The sequence below is a fragment of the Guillardia theta genome (genome assembly GCF_000315625.1).
Source record: "Guillardia theta CCMP2712 unplaced genomic scaffold GUITHscaffold_81, whole genome shotgun sequence".
NCBI lineage: Eukaryota > Cryptophyceae > Pyrenomonadales > Geminigeraceae > Guillardia > Guillardia theta.
Window position 1 is genome coordinate 63,407 of NW_005434593.1, and position 17,664 is coordinate 81,070.

Genomic DNA, 17,664 nt, shown 5'->3' on the forward strand with positions numbered 1-17,664 from the left:
GGAGGTTCTGCTTTGTTTTGCCTGAGGCACTTTTTACCTTCTGCCAGTAAATCCATAAGCAACAAGCCGCCGCAGGAGCATGCACTGCGGGAGGAATAAAAGACGCTGAGTCTTGAGTCTTGAGACGGCGCTTAAGGCTCTTCTTCAGCTGCAAGAGATTAGGGTGTTGGTGCCAGGAGGGAATGTAAACTTTCGACTCGCGAGGTTGAATCGCAAGCTGCAGATCGGCCAACATGTACTTCTTCATATTGTTGTAGGTGTTTGTGCAGCTTCTCGCTGACAATATAGGATTTACTGGCTCGCTGTACACTGTGTGCATGCAGGTTTAGCTTGTTCCTGCTTTGTTTTGCTTGAGGCACTTTTTACCTTCTGCGAGTAAAATTCTAACTACTATCACACTGTGTCGGACACTGGCAGCTTGGCATGCCATGCCAAGATAGCAGTCGAGCATCTGAGCATAGCGATGCGGGAAAGCCTTGAGGGGATAGGAGGTTTTACTCGAATAAGTGCCTCAAGCAGAAGAAAGCTGCAACTAGCAAAACCGGCAGGCATAGAGACACAGCAAAAGTACTCTTCTGCCACAGCATCCACCCACCGTAACTGGCACTGGTATAGGATTTACTGGCAGAAGGTAAAAGTGCCTCAAGCAAAACAAAGCAGGAACAAGCTGAACCGGCAGGCACTGCTCCTTCTCGGTTGCTGCTTTCTTCTGCTTGAGGCAATTTTTGCCTTATGCGAGAAAAACTCAGACTCGAGCTTCTCCATGTCGCAGACCTTTCCCCCTCTGTTTGAGTCTTGGCCTACGCTGACAACGTCGTCATTGTTGCCAGGGCCACTCGAGGATGCCGTTGTCAGTTACCTCCGCAATGAAGAAGTACATGAGGCACTTTTTACCTTCTGCGAGCAAACATTCACATGTTGGCTGATTTGAAGCTTGAGATTCAACCGCTAAAGAAGAACCTGAAGCGCCGTCTCAAGACTCAGCTTCTCCCCGGAGGCCTGCCCATGATCGGCACCGATGGTTTTCGCGGAGGCTGGTCCGAGCTCTGCGCTCAGTAGACGCTTCCTCTCCGAAACTGTCTCTGTCATTCTTGCTGTTGTTGCATGGGCCTTGAATCTTCAGGAGGCTCCCGCCTCGCTGAATGTCTTCATCTACAGTACAGTACTTGACGATATAGCCTGCCGGCAGGCTTCCCCGCGGCTGACGGAGTCCTCATGATAGCCTCTGAGGAGAGTCACAGGCGGCCTCGGATACGGTCATGGACGTGTCACCTGCCAGGCTGAGATGCCATGAAAGTTCCCTGGCAAGTTCCGATGCTCCCGCCGGCCCTGCCTGCCAGTGACCGACTGACCGTCGGACCGGGCCCACCGGGCCGGGCCCGGGCTCAGCGCGGCACCGTGCCTGCAGTCGAAGTCAGGGATGATTGGAAAATTGTGGGCCCGCCTCATCCTTTTGGCCTGAGACGTAGGCGGCACCTATGATGTGGTAGGGGTTGTACAAGAGTCGGGGTAGGGGTACTTGTGTATTGAGGAAAGTTCTACAGTGGTCTTCACAAAAATCCCTTGGGGTGACAGCCGGTGATATCTATATGTGCAGATATATGAAGAAACACTTATAGTAGTGAGGCCATGGCTGTAATGTTGGGTAGAAGCTGTTGAAATGGAATATGGGGGGGTAGGGGTATATATATGTAAGGTAGGGTAGTATTAAGTGTGGGTGGGGATGATAGCAGGGGTAGAAGGTTGTTCCCCCCCAAATGAAATGGAGGAGCGAGGGGGAGAGCAAGGAGGGGGAGGAGGAAGAGGCAGAGCAAGCGAAAGCAGCACCAGCACCAGCAGCATGTCCAGTATGACAAGTAGACACTGACAAGAAACAGCTTGAGGAGCAAGAAGAGGGACAGGAGTACATGAAAGCATGGTATAGAATGCAACATATGGTCCATCAAAATCAAAACAATATGAAAGATATCCTGACATTATCATTGATTCCGTTGCTTCTACTTCTTCTCCTTCTTCGATCATCCTCCCTTTGCCGTCTGCTTTTGCTTCTCTGGTAGCTCTTATTTTCCCTTTCAATGTTCTGAATCGCGGAGATATGATGGAAGTAGAAAGGGAAAGATTATAATGATAGATACGATGATCATGATCACCGAAAATATGAAGACCAAGGTCATGGAGATGTTTAGACGGTAGGAGCTGGAGATGGAAATAGAAAGACACATGGAGTATGAGGAACAGCAGGAGCAAGGGGGACGCGCTGTACCTGATGTTTTCAGACAGACATGGGAGTTTGTGTGGACAGCTGCAGCGATGGACCTCGCGCGATTTGCAGGATCCTTCAGGTGCTGGCTGCTGGTTTTCCTTGTTGTGCCCCCTCTCAAGGCGATGACGTGGCAGGCGATCATCAGCGGCATCTTCCTCTTCATCGGGATTGTCTGCCAGGTGAGGCAGCGAGGGCTCGAGGGCTCTTAGCAAGAGAGGGGTCTTGTCTTGCTGTGAGCTTGTTGCTCTCAGTTCTGGTCTGGTTTAAATCTCAACGACGTTCCTCTCTCTTCTCTCTGCGAGACCTACAGGTCCGCCTCGTCATCCTCGCCTTGAGCTTCTCTGCCTCACCTTGATGCAGTGGGGATGGTTCGCCAATGACTCAGAGCGACTTCTCTTCTCTCCTCCAATGGTTCTAAGAGCTTTTGCCTCCTCCTCCTCCTCCTCCCTCCTCCCTCCTCCCTCCTCCCTCCTCCCTCCTTCCGCCCTCCTCCCTCCTCCCTCTTCCTCCTCCCTCCTCCTCACTTCTTCTGTCTCTTTACTTCTCCTCACGCCTGCTCCCTTGGATCTCTGCCCTCACCTTCACCAGCTGTTTCTCTTCCTCCTCCTTGACCAGAGAGCTTGCTCAAACTCATCTCCCTCCCTTCCCAACCCCTCAAGCTTTACCATTCACTCCCCTCCTTCCCTCAGGTACAACACGTTCGTCGGTTGTAAGCAACAGACTTGCGCGTCCTATGAGGGAGCAGCATGTGAGTTCTACCTCCCCCCCCAGCTTCTCCTCGACCTGCCTCTCCTCACTCTCCGCCTCCTTCGGCTGCTCAACTTGCTCCAGCCTTCTTTCTCAATGGCAACTCCTACGCCAGCAAAGGCTCTCGCATCGACATGCTGCGGTCCGTGACCCTCGCGCTTGGCGCTGACTGACCCCTGGATGTGCTGCAGCTATGCGGACGCGAGGTTCTACTGCAAGTACGCCCCTCATCAGGTGTGAACCGCTCCCCTCCTTGGATCCTCGTTAGGCTGCTGATCCTCCTCGCTTCTCTCCTCCTTGGATCGTTCCTCTTGTGCAGGTCTCCTCGCAACCCCAGAGCGTGACCTGCATCACCAAGCTCATGAGCAATCCTTATTCGGACCCGTGAGACCTCCGTCTCCGCCTCCTGCTCCTCCTTTTCCTTCTCTTCCTCCTCCTCTCTTCCTCTCCTTCTCTCCTCCTCCTTCTCTCCTCATTTTTTGCTTTTCCTCTTCTTCTCTCCTCACACTTTCCAGGTATCCCTGCCGTCTGTGGCCCGGACAGCCTGTGGCCACTACAGACAAGTGCGAGCAAGCGGCGTGTGCGGCAGCTCTGACTTAGGTTGCAGCGCCAACTGGTACGTGCTGCCGACGGATGGGACGCGAGGGGCGATGTACCACATCAACTGCTATGACAAGTAAGTGGGGGAGAAGTGGAGAGGGCAGCTACAGGCGCCTACCTCTGACTTGAGTGCAGGCTTGCTGTCTACTCGGCGTTTCTCAAGTCCTTGTATCAAGGTGGTGGTGGGGAGCATGGGGAGGTGACCGTGACAAGCTGGCAGGCACCTGGAGCGACTCTCAGATCCAGGTGGCGCAGAGCGAGTTCCTGCAGGGCTGCGTGCTGGACAAAGGGTCGGACGGGTATATCCTCATCATCGGACCCATCTTCGCCATCCTCGGGGGCGTCATCACGACTCTGACCATGTTCAAGAAGTTCAATGGCCCGCCATGGCCTGAGATGGGGATGAATCTGCTTCTCATCTCCATCATCCTCCTCCTCGTCAGCTTCTGGTCCATCAGCTTGTCCACCACCGCCGACATCTCCGGCAACTACACCTACTGCGGCTCCTCGCAGGCCCCGTTGGTCAACCAGGGCCGCTGGTTTGACAACTCTCCCTGCATCGACCAGGACTCACAGGGCAGCCGGAGCTGGAACCCCTTCATTTCTCAGCTTCTCCTGCTGGACTCGGTGTATGTGGCTGGCGGCGTCCTGACCTTTCTGTCGACTATCATGTACCTGGGCCTCTCGTCGGGCTTCACTGAGAGCATGATGAGCGAGAAGTTCGGCAAGTACCTCGTCACCCTGCAGGACATCCCGATGAAGATCCGCCTCCCTTTCCCTCCTAAGAACGCCAACCCAGCTAAGCAGTAGCTTGGCAGCGACTGAATATGAATGATCAAGTCATGCTTTATTACTCCCCTTCTCTTTCCCCATCCCCTCCCGCTTCCCCCTCCTCTCCCTCTTCCCTTTCTCTATCCCCTCCTGCCTCTGCTGCCGTTGTAGAATTACTAAGGTACTTCACGCACCATTCCTTCCAGCCTCCTCCCAGCGTCTCTTCTAGAACTTCTTCGCTCGCCGACAAGCTGCTCACAACTCCGCTGCAGAAATTTTTCCAGCTCATCCCGTCCCCTTGCTGGGCCCCAGCTACACCCTGCGCTCCCTGCGCTGCCTTCCACGCGTCACTTCCGTGGACGTTTTCGCAGAAAGAAGCTCCATGCTCGGTCACGCACTCGTCTTGGTACCACGAGCCGCAGTGGGGAAGGTGACGGGAGACTTGATGTAGGCGCGGACATCTGCTGTAGGAGCCAAGACCCCTCACCGCCTCCTCCACATCGTCCTCGCATGCGTTGCACATGCACTGGAGAAACTCGTGCATCTGACTGCAGTGCTTCCAGAGAGGAAACGATCGCTTCCTCACTCTGTCTTTGCACTCTCGTTCCTTCTCGAACGCCCTCGAGCTCTTGCACGTTTGTGCCGGGTTGATCCACGCCTAGCATGTAGTCAGTGAGAAGAGAAGATGATGCAAGGAAAGGGCATGAAACAGCAAAGGGGGAAGAGCTTGAAAGAGGCGAAGAAAGGAGAGGGAGGAGGAGGAGGAGAAGGGGAGGAGAAAGCGAATGTGACGAATGTGACAAGAACATGGCTCACAGTCTCGTCGTTGAGCAGGGTAAGAGCAACTCCGTAGCGAGATTCTCCAACGTGAGAAAGCACAGCTGGGCACCAGGCAGCATCAAGCGGGGCATGGCAGAGCAGGCGATAGCTATGAACCCCTTAGTCATCGTCACTTGCACAAGGAAAACCTACGAGGAGAAGCAGTTGCCTCCTGGCTGAATGTCCTGAAAGAAGGGGGAAGAGGAGGAGAATTAGGATCAGCAGACATCCAAATCATCAAGTGCACACCTCGTTCATGTCCTGGCAACCTGCTACTCTTCTCATCTCCAGCACGGTTTGTCTTTCTCGCTCGTCCTTGACCCAGAAGCTGCGTCGTACGTCATCTCGCATGTCGCTCAAGCGCATACACAAACTTCTCGTTCCACGTCCACAACTTCTGCGGGTCGCAGGCCATGCATGCGCACTAGAAGAATATCAGAAAGAGTAAGGGCAAGAGGTCACGGCAGGCCTGGAAGGGGGCGACATAGTCATGGCAAAACCTCGAGGAGGTTAGGAGATGTCTGCTGTTGTCATTGGCTTTCATCTGGCAGGGAAGAGGATCAGACGCCAGAGGACGAACGTCTGCGGATCTTCTCTCACCTCCATCTCTTCCTTGCATCTCCTCATTCGCTCCATGTCGCAGGCGCTGGGTGGTACCGACCCGACGTGACCTGTGGACATCCTGATGTGCCTCCACCTTCCGCCCTCGGAGGAAGCAAGAAGACTGACTGAACTGCTGCCAGGCTGCAGCCCCTCGTCTCCTTCCTCCTGCCTCCTCACGCTTGTCATCATCAACACGCTCAGCATCAGGGACGTCGCCGCCACCGCCACCATCGCCACCCGCATCTGCATTGCCGGGACCTCCCAGATCCCACCCCTACCCCCAGGAAGGATATACTCGGTTTCAATCACCCCCGGGCTAACATAACTAAAAGTACCCCACCATGACCATTGTTCGAGCCACCCCCCACCCCCTTTTACCGTCTGAGTGTGTCTCTTCGCTGGCTTCACCTCCCTGTGAGATTTTTATTCAAAGTTAAGTAACTTTTGCCCGGCACCGTTGAGCCGGCACTGCCGGCGGCCGGGCCGCTACTGGCTAGCCGGCCGGCCGGGCCCGGCCCGCGGCGGCCCGGCGGTGAGCCTCCCGGAGTCCTCGGAGTCGGACTCGGGATGCTGACGGCCGCCGTCACTGCCCAGCCCCCCGGCCCGGCCCGGGCCGGGTTGACACTTACTAGTTACAGTGAGACTGAGACGGTCCCCGGCCGGCACGGTACCGTAGTACCGTGACGTCCACGGTCACTGTGACTCGGAAGTCCGGGCCGGTGTACTACGTACTAAAGCCTGCAGTGTGCAGTGTGCCGCGTGAGTGCCGTCACCCCGGTCGGCCCGACTGCCACTGCCAGTACGGTGTACGGTCCGGGCCGATTCAGGGCCATTTTCAGTTAACTAAGTTATAACCTATTGTAAACGACATAGAGTACTAATTGTTACCATGTATTTGTACCAGAATGGCGCAGCGTTCGCGGTTGTCCTGGTACCTCAATATTTACTCATCTTTTAAAAATAGTTTTAAGTTTGTGCACCAGGGACGCTTTCTGTAGTTGAGGAGGGTTTGTCTTTTCCGGCGGGGGTCTTCTCGCAACTTCTGTTCTTGAAAATCACCCACCTTGCATCCCGCTCATACATCGTTCTCAATAGTGCAGGAAGTATCAAATAATCACTCAATAAACTTCTTTGCTTACTTGTAGGATTTTGTACTGTAATATTGGCAAGACTACGAGACAATATTTATTATAAAAGCTCTACCCAGGAGTAAAGGAAAATATTTATATAGTAGAATTTTTATAAATATTTATACATCATTCACTACCAGTAGCGGTCCCTTCAAATCTATTTGGGAAGAAGAACCTTTTAAAATATTTTTTGAATACAATTTGTTTTATCGACTGTATTAGCTGAGGTACTAAAATTAGTATCGGTTTCTTGAAAGGAGCTGCAGTACATCAAGTTGCAGGCAACTGGTACCACCCCCTTCCCCCGTTCCGAAAATTACTCCAAGGGTACACGCGGCATGCAAGGGGAACGAATGGAAGCGGCGAGGAGGAAAGGGCGAGCGCTGCGAGCCAAGCATGAGACAAGACAACGAGCTGGAGGAGGAGGAGGAGGAGGAGGAGAGGTGGAAGATGTGGAAGGAGGTGACAGCGATCACTGTGTGATCATCCGCGAGCTCTGCGTTAGTGATGGCAGTGACATGCCATGCACAAAGCCAGTCATCGACCGGCATCGTCAGGGTCGAAAGGTCTCCGTCGCATCTGCCTGTGAGGAGTCTTCGGAGTGCTACAGCAGAGGCTCAATCTGTGAAGACACCAGGAGACGCAACTCGTCACGAGGAGCAGGCATCATGAGAGTTCTGTTGAATTTCATGTCTTCATCCATAGCCAGCTTCCTCTCGCTGCTACCATGCTTAGGCCTGCGACCGAATAGACTAAACCTCATCGCATGCGCGGGAATGTGCTTTTTCGTTCTAGACTTTACTCCCCAGTGCTTTGCTCTCAAAGCTGTGGGAGGAGACCTCACGGCCAGGCAAAACGTGCGAGAAGTGATGAGAAAGTCGATCAGTCGCATGGAGGTGCAGCTAACAAGCAAGAAAGACGTCATGTCGACAGAAGAACAAGTGTTGTTCACCCAAGTCTTGAAGGCGTAAGTACTGCAAGTGCCATCTTTGCATGTCATTGCCTCGCCTTGTTGAGGAGGGGGTCGATCACATGGGTGATGGTCTTGTGCAGGGGGAAGGAGAAGTTTGCCGATTTCGTTGTCAACGAAGTCTTCCCTTTCAGCGACTCTCAATGCTCCTGGAGCTTTGACAGCATGAGATGCGAACCTTGTGGTCAATGCCGCATGATACCCACGGTTACCTGCTGCTCCTCAAGCCCCTCCCAGTCGCTGACACGAGTTCCTAGGACAAATTTCCTTACGCAGCTTCATGCTCTCTGCTCCCGGAGAAAGACTGGAGCAACTCCAGCAGCGTGTCGAGGTGCTCAGATCGCTTGCCTGAGGTCTGCAGAGAGGGATGTTGTTGCGCGATAGGCTGACGTGCTGCTCCTAGAGGGTGCGAGGCTCCAGCAACCCCTTCAAGTCGATCTTGGCCTGGAGCTCAAGACTTGTCCAAGCTCTGCGAAATTTTGTACAGAGAGACGAGATGCTGGCACGGGAGAGGAGCGACGAGAAGATGGCGGAGCTGATGGTGAAGAAGCGAGGGTTGCTGGGTCAGAGGATCTATCGCGCCGTCGTCAAGTTTGTGGAGCTGCAACTTCCGAGGCTGAAACGGCCGACGGGGAGAGCGACTTGTCATCCTGTCGAGAGTCCCTTGAGCTCTCACAACAAGAGCAGCCACCTCGTCTGCGTGAAAGTTGGGCAGGACCAGCCAGATCACAAGTGCTACCGTAAGTCGACGAGCTGCGACGCCACGAGCTCTTGCCGCCTTCATGTGCCCAATGTTGCGGTGGAGCGGATCCTCCTCTCTGTCTTCTACCTGAACAAGCTCATCACTCTGCTGGGCAGCTCGTGGGCAGCCTCGAGTGTCCGTGTCTTGGCAGCATCCCGCAAGCTTGTGGTTGGCGGGCTGCTGCGGGTGAAGTCGATAGGAGAGGAGATGAGGAGCTGGCACTGGACCTCAGGCTTGACAGAGAAGCTGAAAGATCGCTTCCTGTCGATCAAGGAAAGACTTCACGGGATTGTGCGCGTGGTGCGGGATGGATGGACGGAGAGGAGGAGGAGTAGGTCTGTCTTGCCTGTGCTGCTTCATCGCTTCAGAGGGCTGATTGACAGGGTCATGGATGCAACGAAAGCAGCAACCTCATCCTCATCGCGGAAGTTGAAAGAGCTCGTCTCTGCCGTCTCGTCGACGATCAGGGTCCTTCACGAGCAGGCTGTGAGGAAGGACCTCAAGTTTCTAGCGTGTGTGGTCGGCGTGGAGGAGATGTCGAGCAGGCTCGTGGCTGACATCTCGACGAAACGAGCTGCCAATTTGATTGTCAAGGAGATTCTCAGCAACTAGATTGACTCTCGACCCCGAGCTCTACCAGCTCCGGCTACTAGACAAGTCCGACTGTCAGCGGTCACCCGTCACGGCGTTACATTTCTTTAAGATTTAGGTTGTAGATCTTGAATATCTTCAGTGTCATCTCCATCTCCAACTCGAGCCCACCTGCTCAGTTGTACAAGCCTGAAGCCTCTCAGCCACCAACAGAGTGGCGGGGGCCGGGGCTCTGGGCCCGCGGCCATACCGTCTGAAAACCGGGAACCCGGGATCAGCGGAGTTGAGCCGAGTCACAGGCTTCGAATATAGTACTTTAGCTAATTCTATTTTTTTCCTGAATTCTGTTGGCCAACGGACCGACCGACTGGCGCATGAAAGAGAAACTCGGAGAGAGAGAGAGAGAGAGAGAGAGAGAGAGAGAGAGAGAGAGAGAGAGAGAGAGAGAGAGAGAGAGAGAGAGAGAGAGAGAGACAGACAGACAGACAGACAGACACACAGACAGACAGACACACAGACGCACAGACACACAGACAGACAGACACACAGACACACAGACAGAGTGGGGGGAGGGAGGGAGAGAGTGGGAGGAGGGAGAGAGACAGAGAGAGACAGAGAGACAGAGCGCTGATACATGCAACGATGTATACACATATCCGCTATATCTCTATTGATGCATATCAACTTTTGTGTACCCATTGATGAGTGAATGGTTGAAGCATCTCTTAAATAGTTCTAGTGTATCTCTCTTGCAAGACTGAAAAGGTAACAGGGCACAGGGCTCTGCAAGCATCTATCTGCCCTAGCACTTTTGAGCATCTCTGTATCTTCTGTGACACATCTTCCTTCTCCTCAACCCTCAGAGCAGGAAGCGAGAGGTCTCCTCGGATTATCTCAGCATGGGCAGGTTGCCTGGCGGGATCGTCGATGATGTGCGAGAGAAGATCATCCAAGAGATCGAGCGCAAGAGGATGACAGAGTCGCATCTCGGCAAGCTCGACTGTTGTGTCGCCGTCGCTGAAGCTTGAGCAGGAGCATACCTCAAGCATGAAGATTCCATGGATGGAGGGATAAGGTTGGCAACAGGCTGCCAGGAATGACGGGAGGTGACGGGCAAGCAGGCTCGAAGACAACAAAGACAACTTGTATAGAGATTCGTCTCGTCGCTCCTTCTTCAGGAACAGCATGTCCAGGCGAGGGCATGTCAAGGTTGAGGTTGACCCATCCATCCTCTGACGTCAGTCCTGGGACAGGTCTCTCCGATACCCCATCCGCACATCGCGCAAGACAGCTCCCAAGAACATCGTCACCTCACTACCAAAGAAGGGGTACTGCAGCCCTCTACCTCCTCCCTCCTGACGCTTCCCAAGGCACTTCGCCTCCACCCCGTCGCTGACCATCGGATCCAAGTGACGAGCGAATTTCCCTGCCTCTCGCCTTCTCTCACGCGAACGCAGGGCCCGGGGTGTGTGCGGGGAGTACATCTACACGATAGAGGGCCCTGCTGACCCTCCTCCTCTTCCTGTCTCTTTTTATCCTCCTTTCAAGGCCTCCAACCCAACCAAGAAGATGTCCTTCTTCTTGGATCCTCCCCACAGCATCTGACAGGTAGCGCAGACATGGCTCGGGGACAAATGAAGGATTGTTCCAGGTTGCTGTGGAAGCGGAGGGAGGAGGAGGAATGATACAAGTGTGTAGGCGCCGACGTATGAGATACAGGGAGTGAAACCGAGGAGCAAAACTTTCGAGGCAACTGGTGCTTAGGGAGCACATGTCAGCCGGTTGTTGAGCATTTCTCACAGGCAACAGGATGATCGCTCAATCCCTCTATCCCCTCCAAGTGTTTCCAACAGCCGTCACCTTCACTTAGAACCAAGCACGAAAAAGAGGAGATGCTGGTGTCTGATGTAAATACATGCCTATCCTTGAATTCCAACAAGGACGCGAGAGATCAGTCAAAACTTTCCTCTCCTCGCATGTAAGCTCAGCACTTCACTCGTTGACGCTCAGCGATGCTGCGCATTTCCTGCACGTGTGTCAATCTTGGCTTGTCTGTTGCTAGAAACATCTACACCTGAGCACATCCCCGACAGCTCCCCACTCGTCATCCTTGGCCTGCGCGTTCAGGATGTAAACCTGCAAGTCCACATCAGATGGAACTTCTCCCGTCCTGGCCTCCCACATTGTCCGCCGACGCCGCAAAGGAGGAAACAACGTGCAGCTTGGTCTGGAGGGCCGTCAGACTGACGTCAGTCTACTTCTCCTCGCGTCACCTCTTTGCCCGCGAACTCAGTATCAACGACGTACTCGTACATGTACTTGTCTACACTCCCTGCCTCTTCATTGTCACGCCTTGAGCTGCTCTTGCAATAGACTCGCCTGTTTTGATCGGCCCCGACTGCTTGATGAGATGAAACTTGTCACCGAAGTTCTTCGTGTAGCTTCAGAGCAGCATCTTAGTGAGAGTGCAAGGCATCATGCTGGCTGACCTCTCGACGAGGCTTGGCTTCCACGTGTAGCCCGAGTTGTCAATCTGCTACCCGTTACTTTTTCCTTCCTGTCCCCGCACCTTACCTTCTCGACTTCGCTGAAGATTGCGATTTCTGGCTTCTTCTTGTCTCTCAGCAGAACGCTGCCAGGACGAGCTTGAAGCCTGTCGAAGACTTGCACTCTCTTGAAGAACACGTCGGTCGGCTTCTGAAAGGAATAGCCCTGCCCGCTGTACTTCCCGGCTGCGACCTGAAGCGTCTCTACCTCGTACTTGGCGTTCTCTGGAGGCTCAGGGCAGCTCGCTGCTGTGCACTCCGCTTTAGGAAGTTCAGCGAAGGCGGGGAGAGACGAGGCGAGGAGACAAGACCCGAGGAGAGACGAGACGGCTTCCTTCCTGCTCATTCTTGCCTCTGCCGTCATGTACGGCGACAGCGTCGTCGAGCTTCGCCGAGGAAGCTGAGAGGAGGACGAGACCTTGCAGAGAGCTTCTGCTGAACGAGAGGAGGAGCGGAGAGCGAAGGGCTCGGGGCCTACCAGGAAGCAGCTTGCTGCCATGGGCATCGCTAGCGCTACTACAGCCTTCATCTGCATTCGAGCCACCTATTTGTGATAGACCACCGGTTCGATTTGTAATATTTTCAGGGGTAGGGGTAGTGGGAATTTCTTTTATATGTGACCCGCGGGCCGCCGGGCTGGCGGCCCGGAGACCGAGTCAGACTCTCAGTGCTTAAAGATTTACTCAGCGATAGTATCGCCCCGGCTTCAAGTTTTAGCTGCCATACGGTATTTCCGACTCGGAGGCCCTCAGTTGCCATGATACGGTTTCAGTCACACTGGGCTGGGCCCCCGGGTAATGGTTCCCGGCACTGCGGCACTTCACGCCGGCCCGGCGGTCCGCCGAGTCAAGCTGGGGCGGACTCTCTTCTACGTCATTTGACAGAAAAAAAGACTGGAGAGTAAACCCGAAAACAGACGCCGGCATGGCAGCCTTGCATGGAGGTTGTGCAGAACAGTTCAGGTGAGAACGATGAGAGGAGAGGAGAGGAGAGGAGAGGAGGGGAGAGGAGAGGAGGGGAGAGGAGGGGAGAGGAGGGGAGAGGAGGAGAGTGGAGGGGAGGGGAGAGAACGTAGGAGAGGAGAGGAGAGGAGAGGAGAGAACGTAGGAGAGGAGAGGGAGGATGGAGGAGGGGGAGGGAAGTTGAGGAGAGAACAAGAAAAGGAGAAAAAAGAAAGGAACAAGACAGTCGTGATGAAACCTGGATGCATTATTGTCACACCATGCATATCGTATCATTATCGATGCACCTCAAGGTGTGTTGGAAGCCTTTAGTAGTTATGTCAAGTTCTGCCTTGATGAGTCATCCTTCTTATGTCCAAGATTTCTCTCTCCTTCAAGCGTATCCTAATACAGTCTGCAGTAGTGCCAGCGACAGTGATGAAGCTGAGCTGCGAAAGGATGCCGAGTTTCCTGGTGCAGAGAACGAGAATGATGAGGAAGGAAAGAAGAAGAAGAAGAAAAACAAGAGGAAGAAGAAGAAGGCCGGGGATGGAAGCCTTGAAATGGAGCAAGACCCCGATGCTCGCGCTGCAGGACGAGCCCTACCTCATGAGGCATAGACAACCTGCTGACATGTGTGATGCTTGAATGTTGAGCTGATGCATTCTTGGCAGGGCATGTCGCGAGCTGGAGATGCTGATGGTGCTGTCGTCGTGACTCTCCTTGTGCTCCCCTTACATGATGTCAGAATTGAACCCTGAAGCGCTTGCTGAGATCACCCGCACGGTACAGCAGGAGATGGCCGAGCAGGTGAATTGCGTGGGGCGAGGGCTGCATGAGATTGACTGGAGCCTGCAGCTGAAGATGATCACACAAGAGATGAATCGCTTGAAAGCAGAGCTGTCCGAGAATCTCCCGTGCCTCCCCTTGTGCTCACCTTGTCCCAGGTACTCTGAGAATGGAGGCCTAGCTGAAATCCAACGCAGCCTGGAGTCCTTCAAGTCCACCAAGATGCTCGACAACACGTCCAAGGTGATCGATGCAAGCCCCTCAGTCTGTGCTCTCTATCCAAGGAGACTCAAAGCTCGGGTCGATGCTGATCGCTTGTCAGGACGCCGAGGCCCGGCGCGGGCAGAGGGCGCAAGTGGGGCGAGAGCAAGCTCGAGCCGAGTCCAAGCCAGCCCCCGACAAGAGTGACCTGGAGCAAGCCATGGCGATGCTGCAGGAACGACTCAAGAGCCCCAAGGCTGTTCGCTGGGGAGGAGCGACTGAGCGGGAGATACCAGACAACATGCGGGACGTGCAGGAGCAGAGGATGGGAGACGTCGGACGTTCAGCAGCTGAGAGTAGCGCCTTCGATGACATCCTGCGTGAGGCGTTGAGGTCGCGAAACAAGGACGCGGAGACTGCGAGAAGAGTGAGGGAGGGGCCGAGCTCTGATGCTCACCAGAGGTGCGAGCGTTCTACTTGAGGTGCGAGTGTTCTACTTGACATACGTCTTTGTGCAGATTGCGGGATGAGGAGCGGAGAAGAGATGCGCGCGCAGGAGGGACGGCAGCAAGCAACAGCAACGACGATGGTTTCAACTGGAAGGTTGCGCTGGTTATCGGTATTCTGCTGCTCTTAGGACCATTCAGGTAGAGCATGCTGCTGTGCGAGTTACGACAGATTGATGTGCCTGTGACAGGAACGTCCTGACCGAGTTGTATGAGATCTGTGAGTGCTCAGGCTTCTGTCCTGCTCAACTTCATCCACGTCCTCCCTTGTTCCTTCGCTGACTGGCTGCCCTTTCGTTGCAGTTTTCCCGGAGGACGAGGATTTCAACGAAGACTTTCTCATCCAAGTAGATTGACTCTGATCGGGCCCGGGGAGGCCCTCCGAGTGAATTGCAGCTAGCAGTCACGGTTGTAGTGACTCTTCTCAGTTCATCTTCCGAGTGGGTCTAGTAGCACAGCTTTTAAGTTTCACGCTTTGATGAAGTGAGTCTAACAGTCCCGAGACGGGACTGAACTGAACTGTTGATTGCCGCTCCGACAGTCCGACGACTCCGCCGGGCCGGGCCCGGCCGCGCCTCCGCACCGCACGGCGAGGCTACCGTACCGGACGCCCCGGCATGGCCCGGCCCCGCCGCCCCGTCCCCGGGCCCAGTGCCCCCGTCCGGTGAAGGCTCTCCCCCGGTCCGGCGGGCCGCGGCGCCGGGCCCGGCCGGGCGACGTGAGGCTCCGCGGCCGTGTGCCGGGGTGGGAGTATCCGGAAAAGTATCCGGAATTTCGGATACTGGCAGGGGCGCAGGAGTTTCTGGATCATTCCTCTGCAATGGCAGGTCGCAAGGACGGGACGCGGGGAGGGGCCATGGCGGGAAGGTGAGAAGATGAGGGGAGGAGGAAGATACAGAGAAAGATGAAGAGCAGGAGAGGGTTAGATACAGATGTTAGTGGAGATATTTGCTCTTGTTTCTTCATTCTTCCCTCTCTGAGAGTTAGAAGGGTCAAGAATGGCACAGTGAAAGCTGCAGCCCACCTTCTCTTCAGATATCCTGGATCAAACTTGTTCAATCGCATCTTGTTTCGCTTAGATGGAGGAGTACTCCCTTTTCCATCATGGCTTCTCTGTTCTCCTGTACCCTGCCTCGCATCAGGCTGTTTGCCATTTGATGATATTCTTGGAAAAACTGTGTTGCAGTTCCTTGCCGTGTTTAGCAAGAGCATGCATGTTGTTTGTTGTCATATGAAATCATTGACTTTTTATCGCATCTTTTGAGTCGTTCTTTTCGCCTTGTCTGCTTCGTTTGCTGTGTTGTAACATGAGAGCGGTTGACGTACACCTGCCGCAGGCTCGTCTTCTGCATGTGCGTGACTTTTCTTTGTGGTACGATCGTTTCGAATCCGATGCAAGGAGGCGAAGTGGCAAGACTGAATCTCCGAGCTTACCGGCCTCGTGCTGGCCATTCCTTGGAGGGCCTCAGATTACGAGGAGGAGCCGAAGGTCATGTGCCAGGAGTAGCATGGTCGCAGCGACAGAACACCCTGTTGTTCAAGGTTGACGTCCCGCATGATGCTGCTTCGGTTGTGGATGATTTGAAGCTCTCTGGCAACAAATTGACCTGGCAAGGAGAACTTGTCAACTTGAACCTGGAGCTCTACGGCAGTGTGGATGAGAATTCGATCAACAAGAAGTTCGATGGGTGAGTAAGGATTTTGGTGCATACCAGTTGACTGCTCGACAGAGGACGTATCGTGACTGTGGTAGCGACAAAGTCGACCAAGGAGTGGTGGCCGCGACTTACCTCTGGTCCCAAGCCCGCCAACGTCAAGGTAGATTGGGCAACCTGGCAAGACGATGCGGAAGGTCGGTGCTCTTTGTTTGTCTTGCTTTGGGCATTGTAGCTTTGCCCGGAGTTGTGAAGGAGCTGACTTTGAGATGGTGCAGATGAAACAGCCAAGTACGACTCTATCGGAAAAACAGGAGAAGGGAACTTTGATGACGACTTCAACTTCGATGAGCTCAACAAGGGCAAGGACAACTCCAAGGTGAACCTCAAAGTTGGGCTGCTATTTGTGTGCTTACTCGCCCCGTGAATTTCAGTGGGCGGAAAACGATGATGCTCCAGAAGAGAATGACGATGGAGATGCAGACGACAAAGAAGAAGCAAAGAATGATGGGGTTGAGATCATGGAAGACGAGGCTGAAAAAGGCAAGGAGCCCCCGGCTCAGAAGGAAGGCGATGGAGACATGCCTGATGCGTGAAATGTGACCCGAATTTTCCAGTGATGCTCATTTGAAGGTTGAATGTTGTGACGAAAAGGATGCAATGGACCGCGAGCAGACTCGCAATATCTAGTTTGCTCGTTGATAATACAAAAACAAAGAGATGTCCACCACGAAAGCATGCCATCTCCTCGAATCACTATGATCGACACTTGGCGATTGAGAAGCGCTGCTAGCTTAGGGTGTCTTGGTGTAGTAGGGGACACCCGTCACTTTCTTCCCCTGCAGGACAAGTAAGGGCAGCATATGTCTGCGCATCTCCTCGCGCTACCTTAGCTTCGTTCTGAGCGTCCTCTTGCTCCTGCTGCATGTACTTCTGCGCCTGGGCAGTCTGCAATCGCAAAGTCTCACTGGAAGACAAGTACACTCAGAGGTACCTCATCCAAGTAGGAGGAATCGACAGGCAACGGTGTGATGCCCATCTCCAGAGCCCCTTGCTTGGTTGCGGTCTTTGCAGCATTGTCGTAGACTTCCTCCTCGCCTATTCCCCAGACGAGCGAAGTAGGAGAGTTGCTATGTCCTCCCGACCTCGTGATCAACACCAAGGCAGCAAGTAGCGCCAAGAGGACCAAGGGGACTGTCAGAAGTCTTGTCTGCGATGACAGCATTCAGATCATAGAAGAGAATGTTTGTTTGCTGGATGTTTCAATTCGATGCCGATAAAACTTCCATGGCTCAGTGACGTTGGGATCTTCGTGCATCCCAGGTTTGATTTGTTTAGGTCGAGACTTGTGGTCGGGCTATTCCTCCTACATCCTCGACATTCGACTCCCCTCAATCTCCTCAATTTGACTCACAAGCAATCTGAGAATGTACTTTCTTAATCTGATCTAAACCAAGTCACTTGTGCCAACTCTATTGCTAACTGCTGGCATTTCTTGATCTCCTCACCATACCAAACCCGTTCGTCTCCACATCTCCTGACCTTCTTCCGCTGTGCCTTAGCATCTCTTCATCTCTCTCGCTCCCTCTCCTCACATCTTCTCTCTCTTCTCACCTTCTCTTTCTCTCTCCACGTTCTTGGCGCCGTGAGTTCCATTTCGCTCAAATTCCCGAAATAGACGAGTAGGGCCGTGCATGAGTTGGCAATAGTCACTGAGTTCTACGCCGCCGATCGCCCGCCGGGCCCCCGGCCGGATCATCCGGCGATCACTGCGGCCTCCGAGTCGGACT

General features: G+C 54.0%; 8 protein-coding genes across 8 annotated transcripts in view; 5 read left to right on the forward strand and 3 right to left on the reverse strand.

Moving 5' to 3' along the window:
- GUITHDRAFT_115075 (hypothetical protein) overlaps positions 1–329 on the forward strand; it is a gene marked incomplete at both ends in the record, with an annotated part of 1,242 nt that extends 913 nt beyond the window's left edge. The window contains one exon of the mRNA XM_005825669.1: positions 289–329. Coding sequence (XP_005825726.1) covers positions 289–329 — 41 coding nt within the window. The remainder of the gene's footprint in view (positions 1–288) is intronic.
- A 1,953-nt stretch (positions 330–2,282) lies between these two features.
- On the forward strand, positions 2,283–4,420 carry GUITHDRAFT_115076 (hypothetical protein; the record flags this gene model as incomplete). The annotated part of the gene is made up of 12 exons (XM_005825670.1): positions 2,283–2,342; positions 2,398–2,442; positions 2,515–2,573; positions 2,624–2,674; positions 2,953–3,011; positions 3,095–3,152; positions 3,202–3,244; positions 3,330–3,394; positions 3,526–3,573; positions 3,618–3,686; positions 3,746–3,786; positions 3,831–4,420. 12 exons carry the CDS (start codon positions 2,283–2,285, stop codon positions 4,418–4,420), a joined length of 1,188 nt encoding a protein of 395 aa, XP_005825727.1.
- A 40-nt stretch (positions 4,421–4,460) lies between these two features.
- On the reverse strand, positions 4,461–5,881 carry GUITHDRAFT_115077 (hypothetical protein; the record flags this gene model as incomplete). Its single annotated transcript, XM_005825671.1, has 5 exons — positions 4,461–5,039; positions 5,198–5,262; positions 5,470–5,528; positions 5,569–5,624; positions 5,801–5,881. 5 exons carry the CDS (start codon positions 5,879–5,881, stop codon positions 4,461–4,463), a joined length of 840 nt encoding a protein of 279 aa, XP_005825728.1.
- A 2,887-nt stretch (positions 5,882–8,768) lies between these two features.
- On the forward strand, positions 8,769–9,589 carry GUITHDRAFT_154614 (hypothetical protein). The gene has a single exon (XM_005825672.1). The coding sequence runs from the start codon at positions 8,853–8,855 to the stop codon at positions 9,255–9,257; it is 405 nt and encodes a 134-aa protein (XP_005825729.1). The 5' UTR covers positions 8,769–8,852; the 3' UTR covers positions 9,258–9,589.
- Positions 9,590–11,082: 1,493 nt separating this feature from the next.
- Positions 11,083–12,322, reverse strand: GUITHDRAFT_165115 (hypothetical protein). Its single transcript, XM_005825673.1, has 7 exons — positions 11,811–12,322; positions 11,726–11,769; positions 11,616–11,677; positions 11,510–11,568; positions 11,419–11,463; positions 11,311–11,372; positions 11,083–11,262 (listed from the first exon to the last, which is right to left on the reverse strand). Exons 1-7 carry the CDS (start codon positions 12,315–12,317, stop codon positions 11,229–11,231), a joined length of 813 nt encoding a protein of 270 aa, XP_005825730.1. The 5' UTR covers positions 12,318–12,322; the 3' UTR covers positions 11,083–11,228.
- A 773-nt stretch (positions 12,323–13,095) lies between these two features.
- Positions 13,096–14,575, forward strand: GUITHDRAFT_115080 (hypothetical protein; the record flags this gene model as incomplete). The annotated part of the gene is made up of 9 exons (XM_005825674.1): positions 13,096–13,197; positions 13,398–13,425; positions 13,472–13,533; positions 13,582–13,625; positions 13,671–13,755; positions 13,835–14,175; positions 14,232–14,360; positions 14,411–14,439; positions 14,523–14,575. 9 exons carry the CDS (start codon positions 13,096–13,098, stop codon positions 14,573–14,575), a joined length of 873 nt encoding a protein of 290 aa, XP_005825731.1.
- A 454-nt stretch (positions 14,576–15,029) lies between these two features.
- sP23 (HSP90 co-chaperone p23) lies at positions 15,030–16,489 on the forward strand. Its single transcript, XM_005825675.1, has 5 exons — positions 15,030–15,086; positions 15,557–15,907; positions 15,950–16,071; positions 16,153–16,253; positions 16,309–16,489. The coding sequence occupies exons 1-5, from the start codon at positions 15,040–15,042 to the stop codon at positions 16,468–16,470; spliced, it is 783 nt and encodes a 260-aa protein (XP_005825732.1). The 5' UTR covers positions 15,030–15,039; the 3' UTR covers positions 16,471–16,489.
- Positions 16,490–16,503: 14 nt separating this feature from the next.
- On the reverse strand, positions 16,504–17,533 carry GUITHDRAFT_154617 (hypothetical protein; the record flags this gene model as incomplete). Its single annotated transcript, XM_005825676.1, has 4 exons — positions 16,504–16,713; positions 16,763–16,822; positions 16,869–17,084; positions 17,489–17,533. The coding sequence occupies 4 exons, from the start codon at positions 17,528–17,530 to the stop codon at positions 16,669–16,671; spliced, it is 363 nt and encodes a 120-aa protein (XP_005825733.1). The 3' UTR covers positions 16,504–16,668.
- Positions 17,534–17,664: the final 131 nt, after the last annotated feature.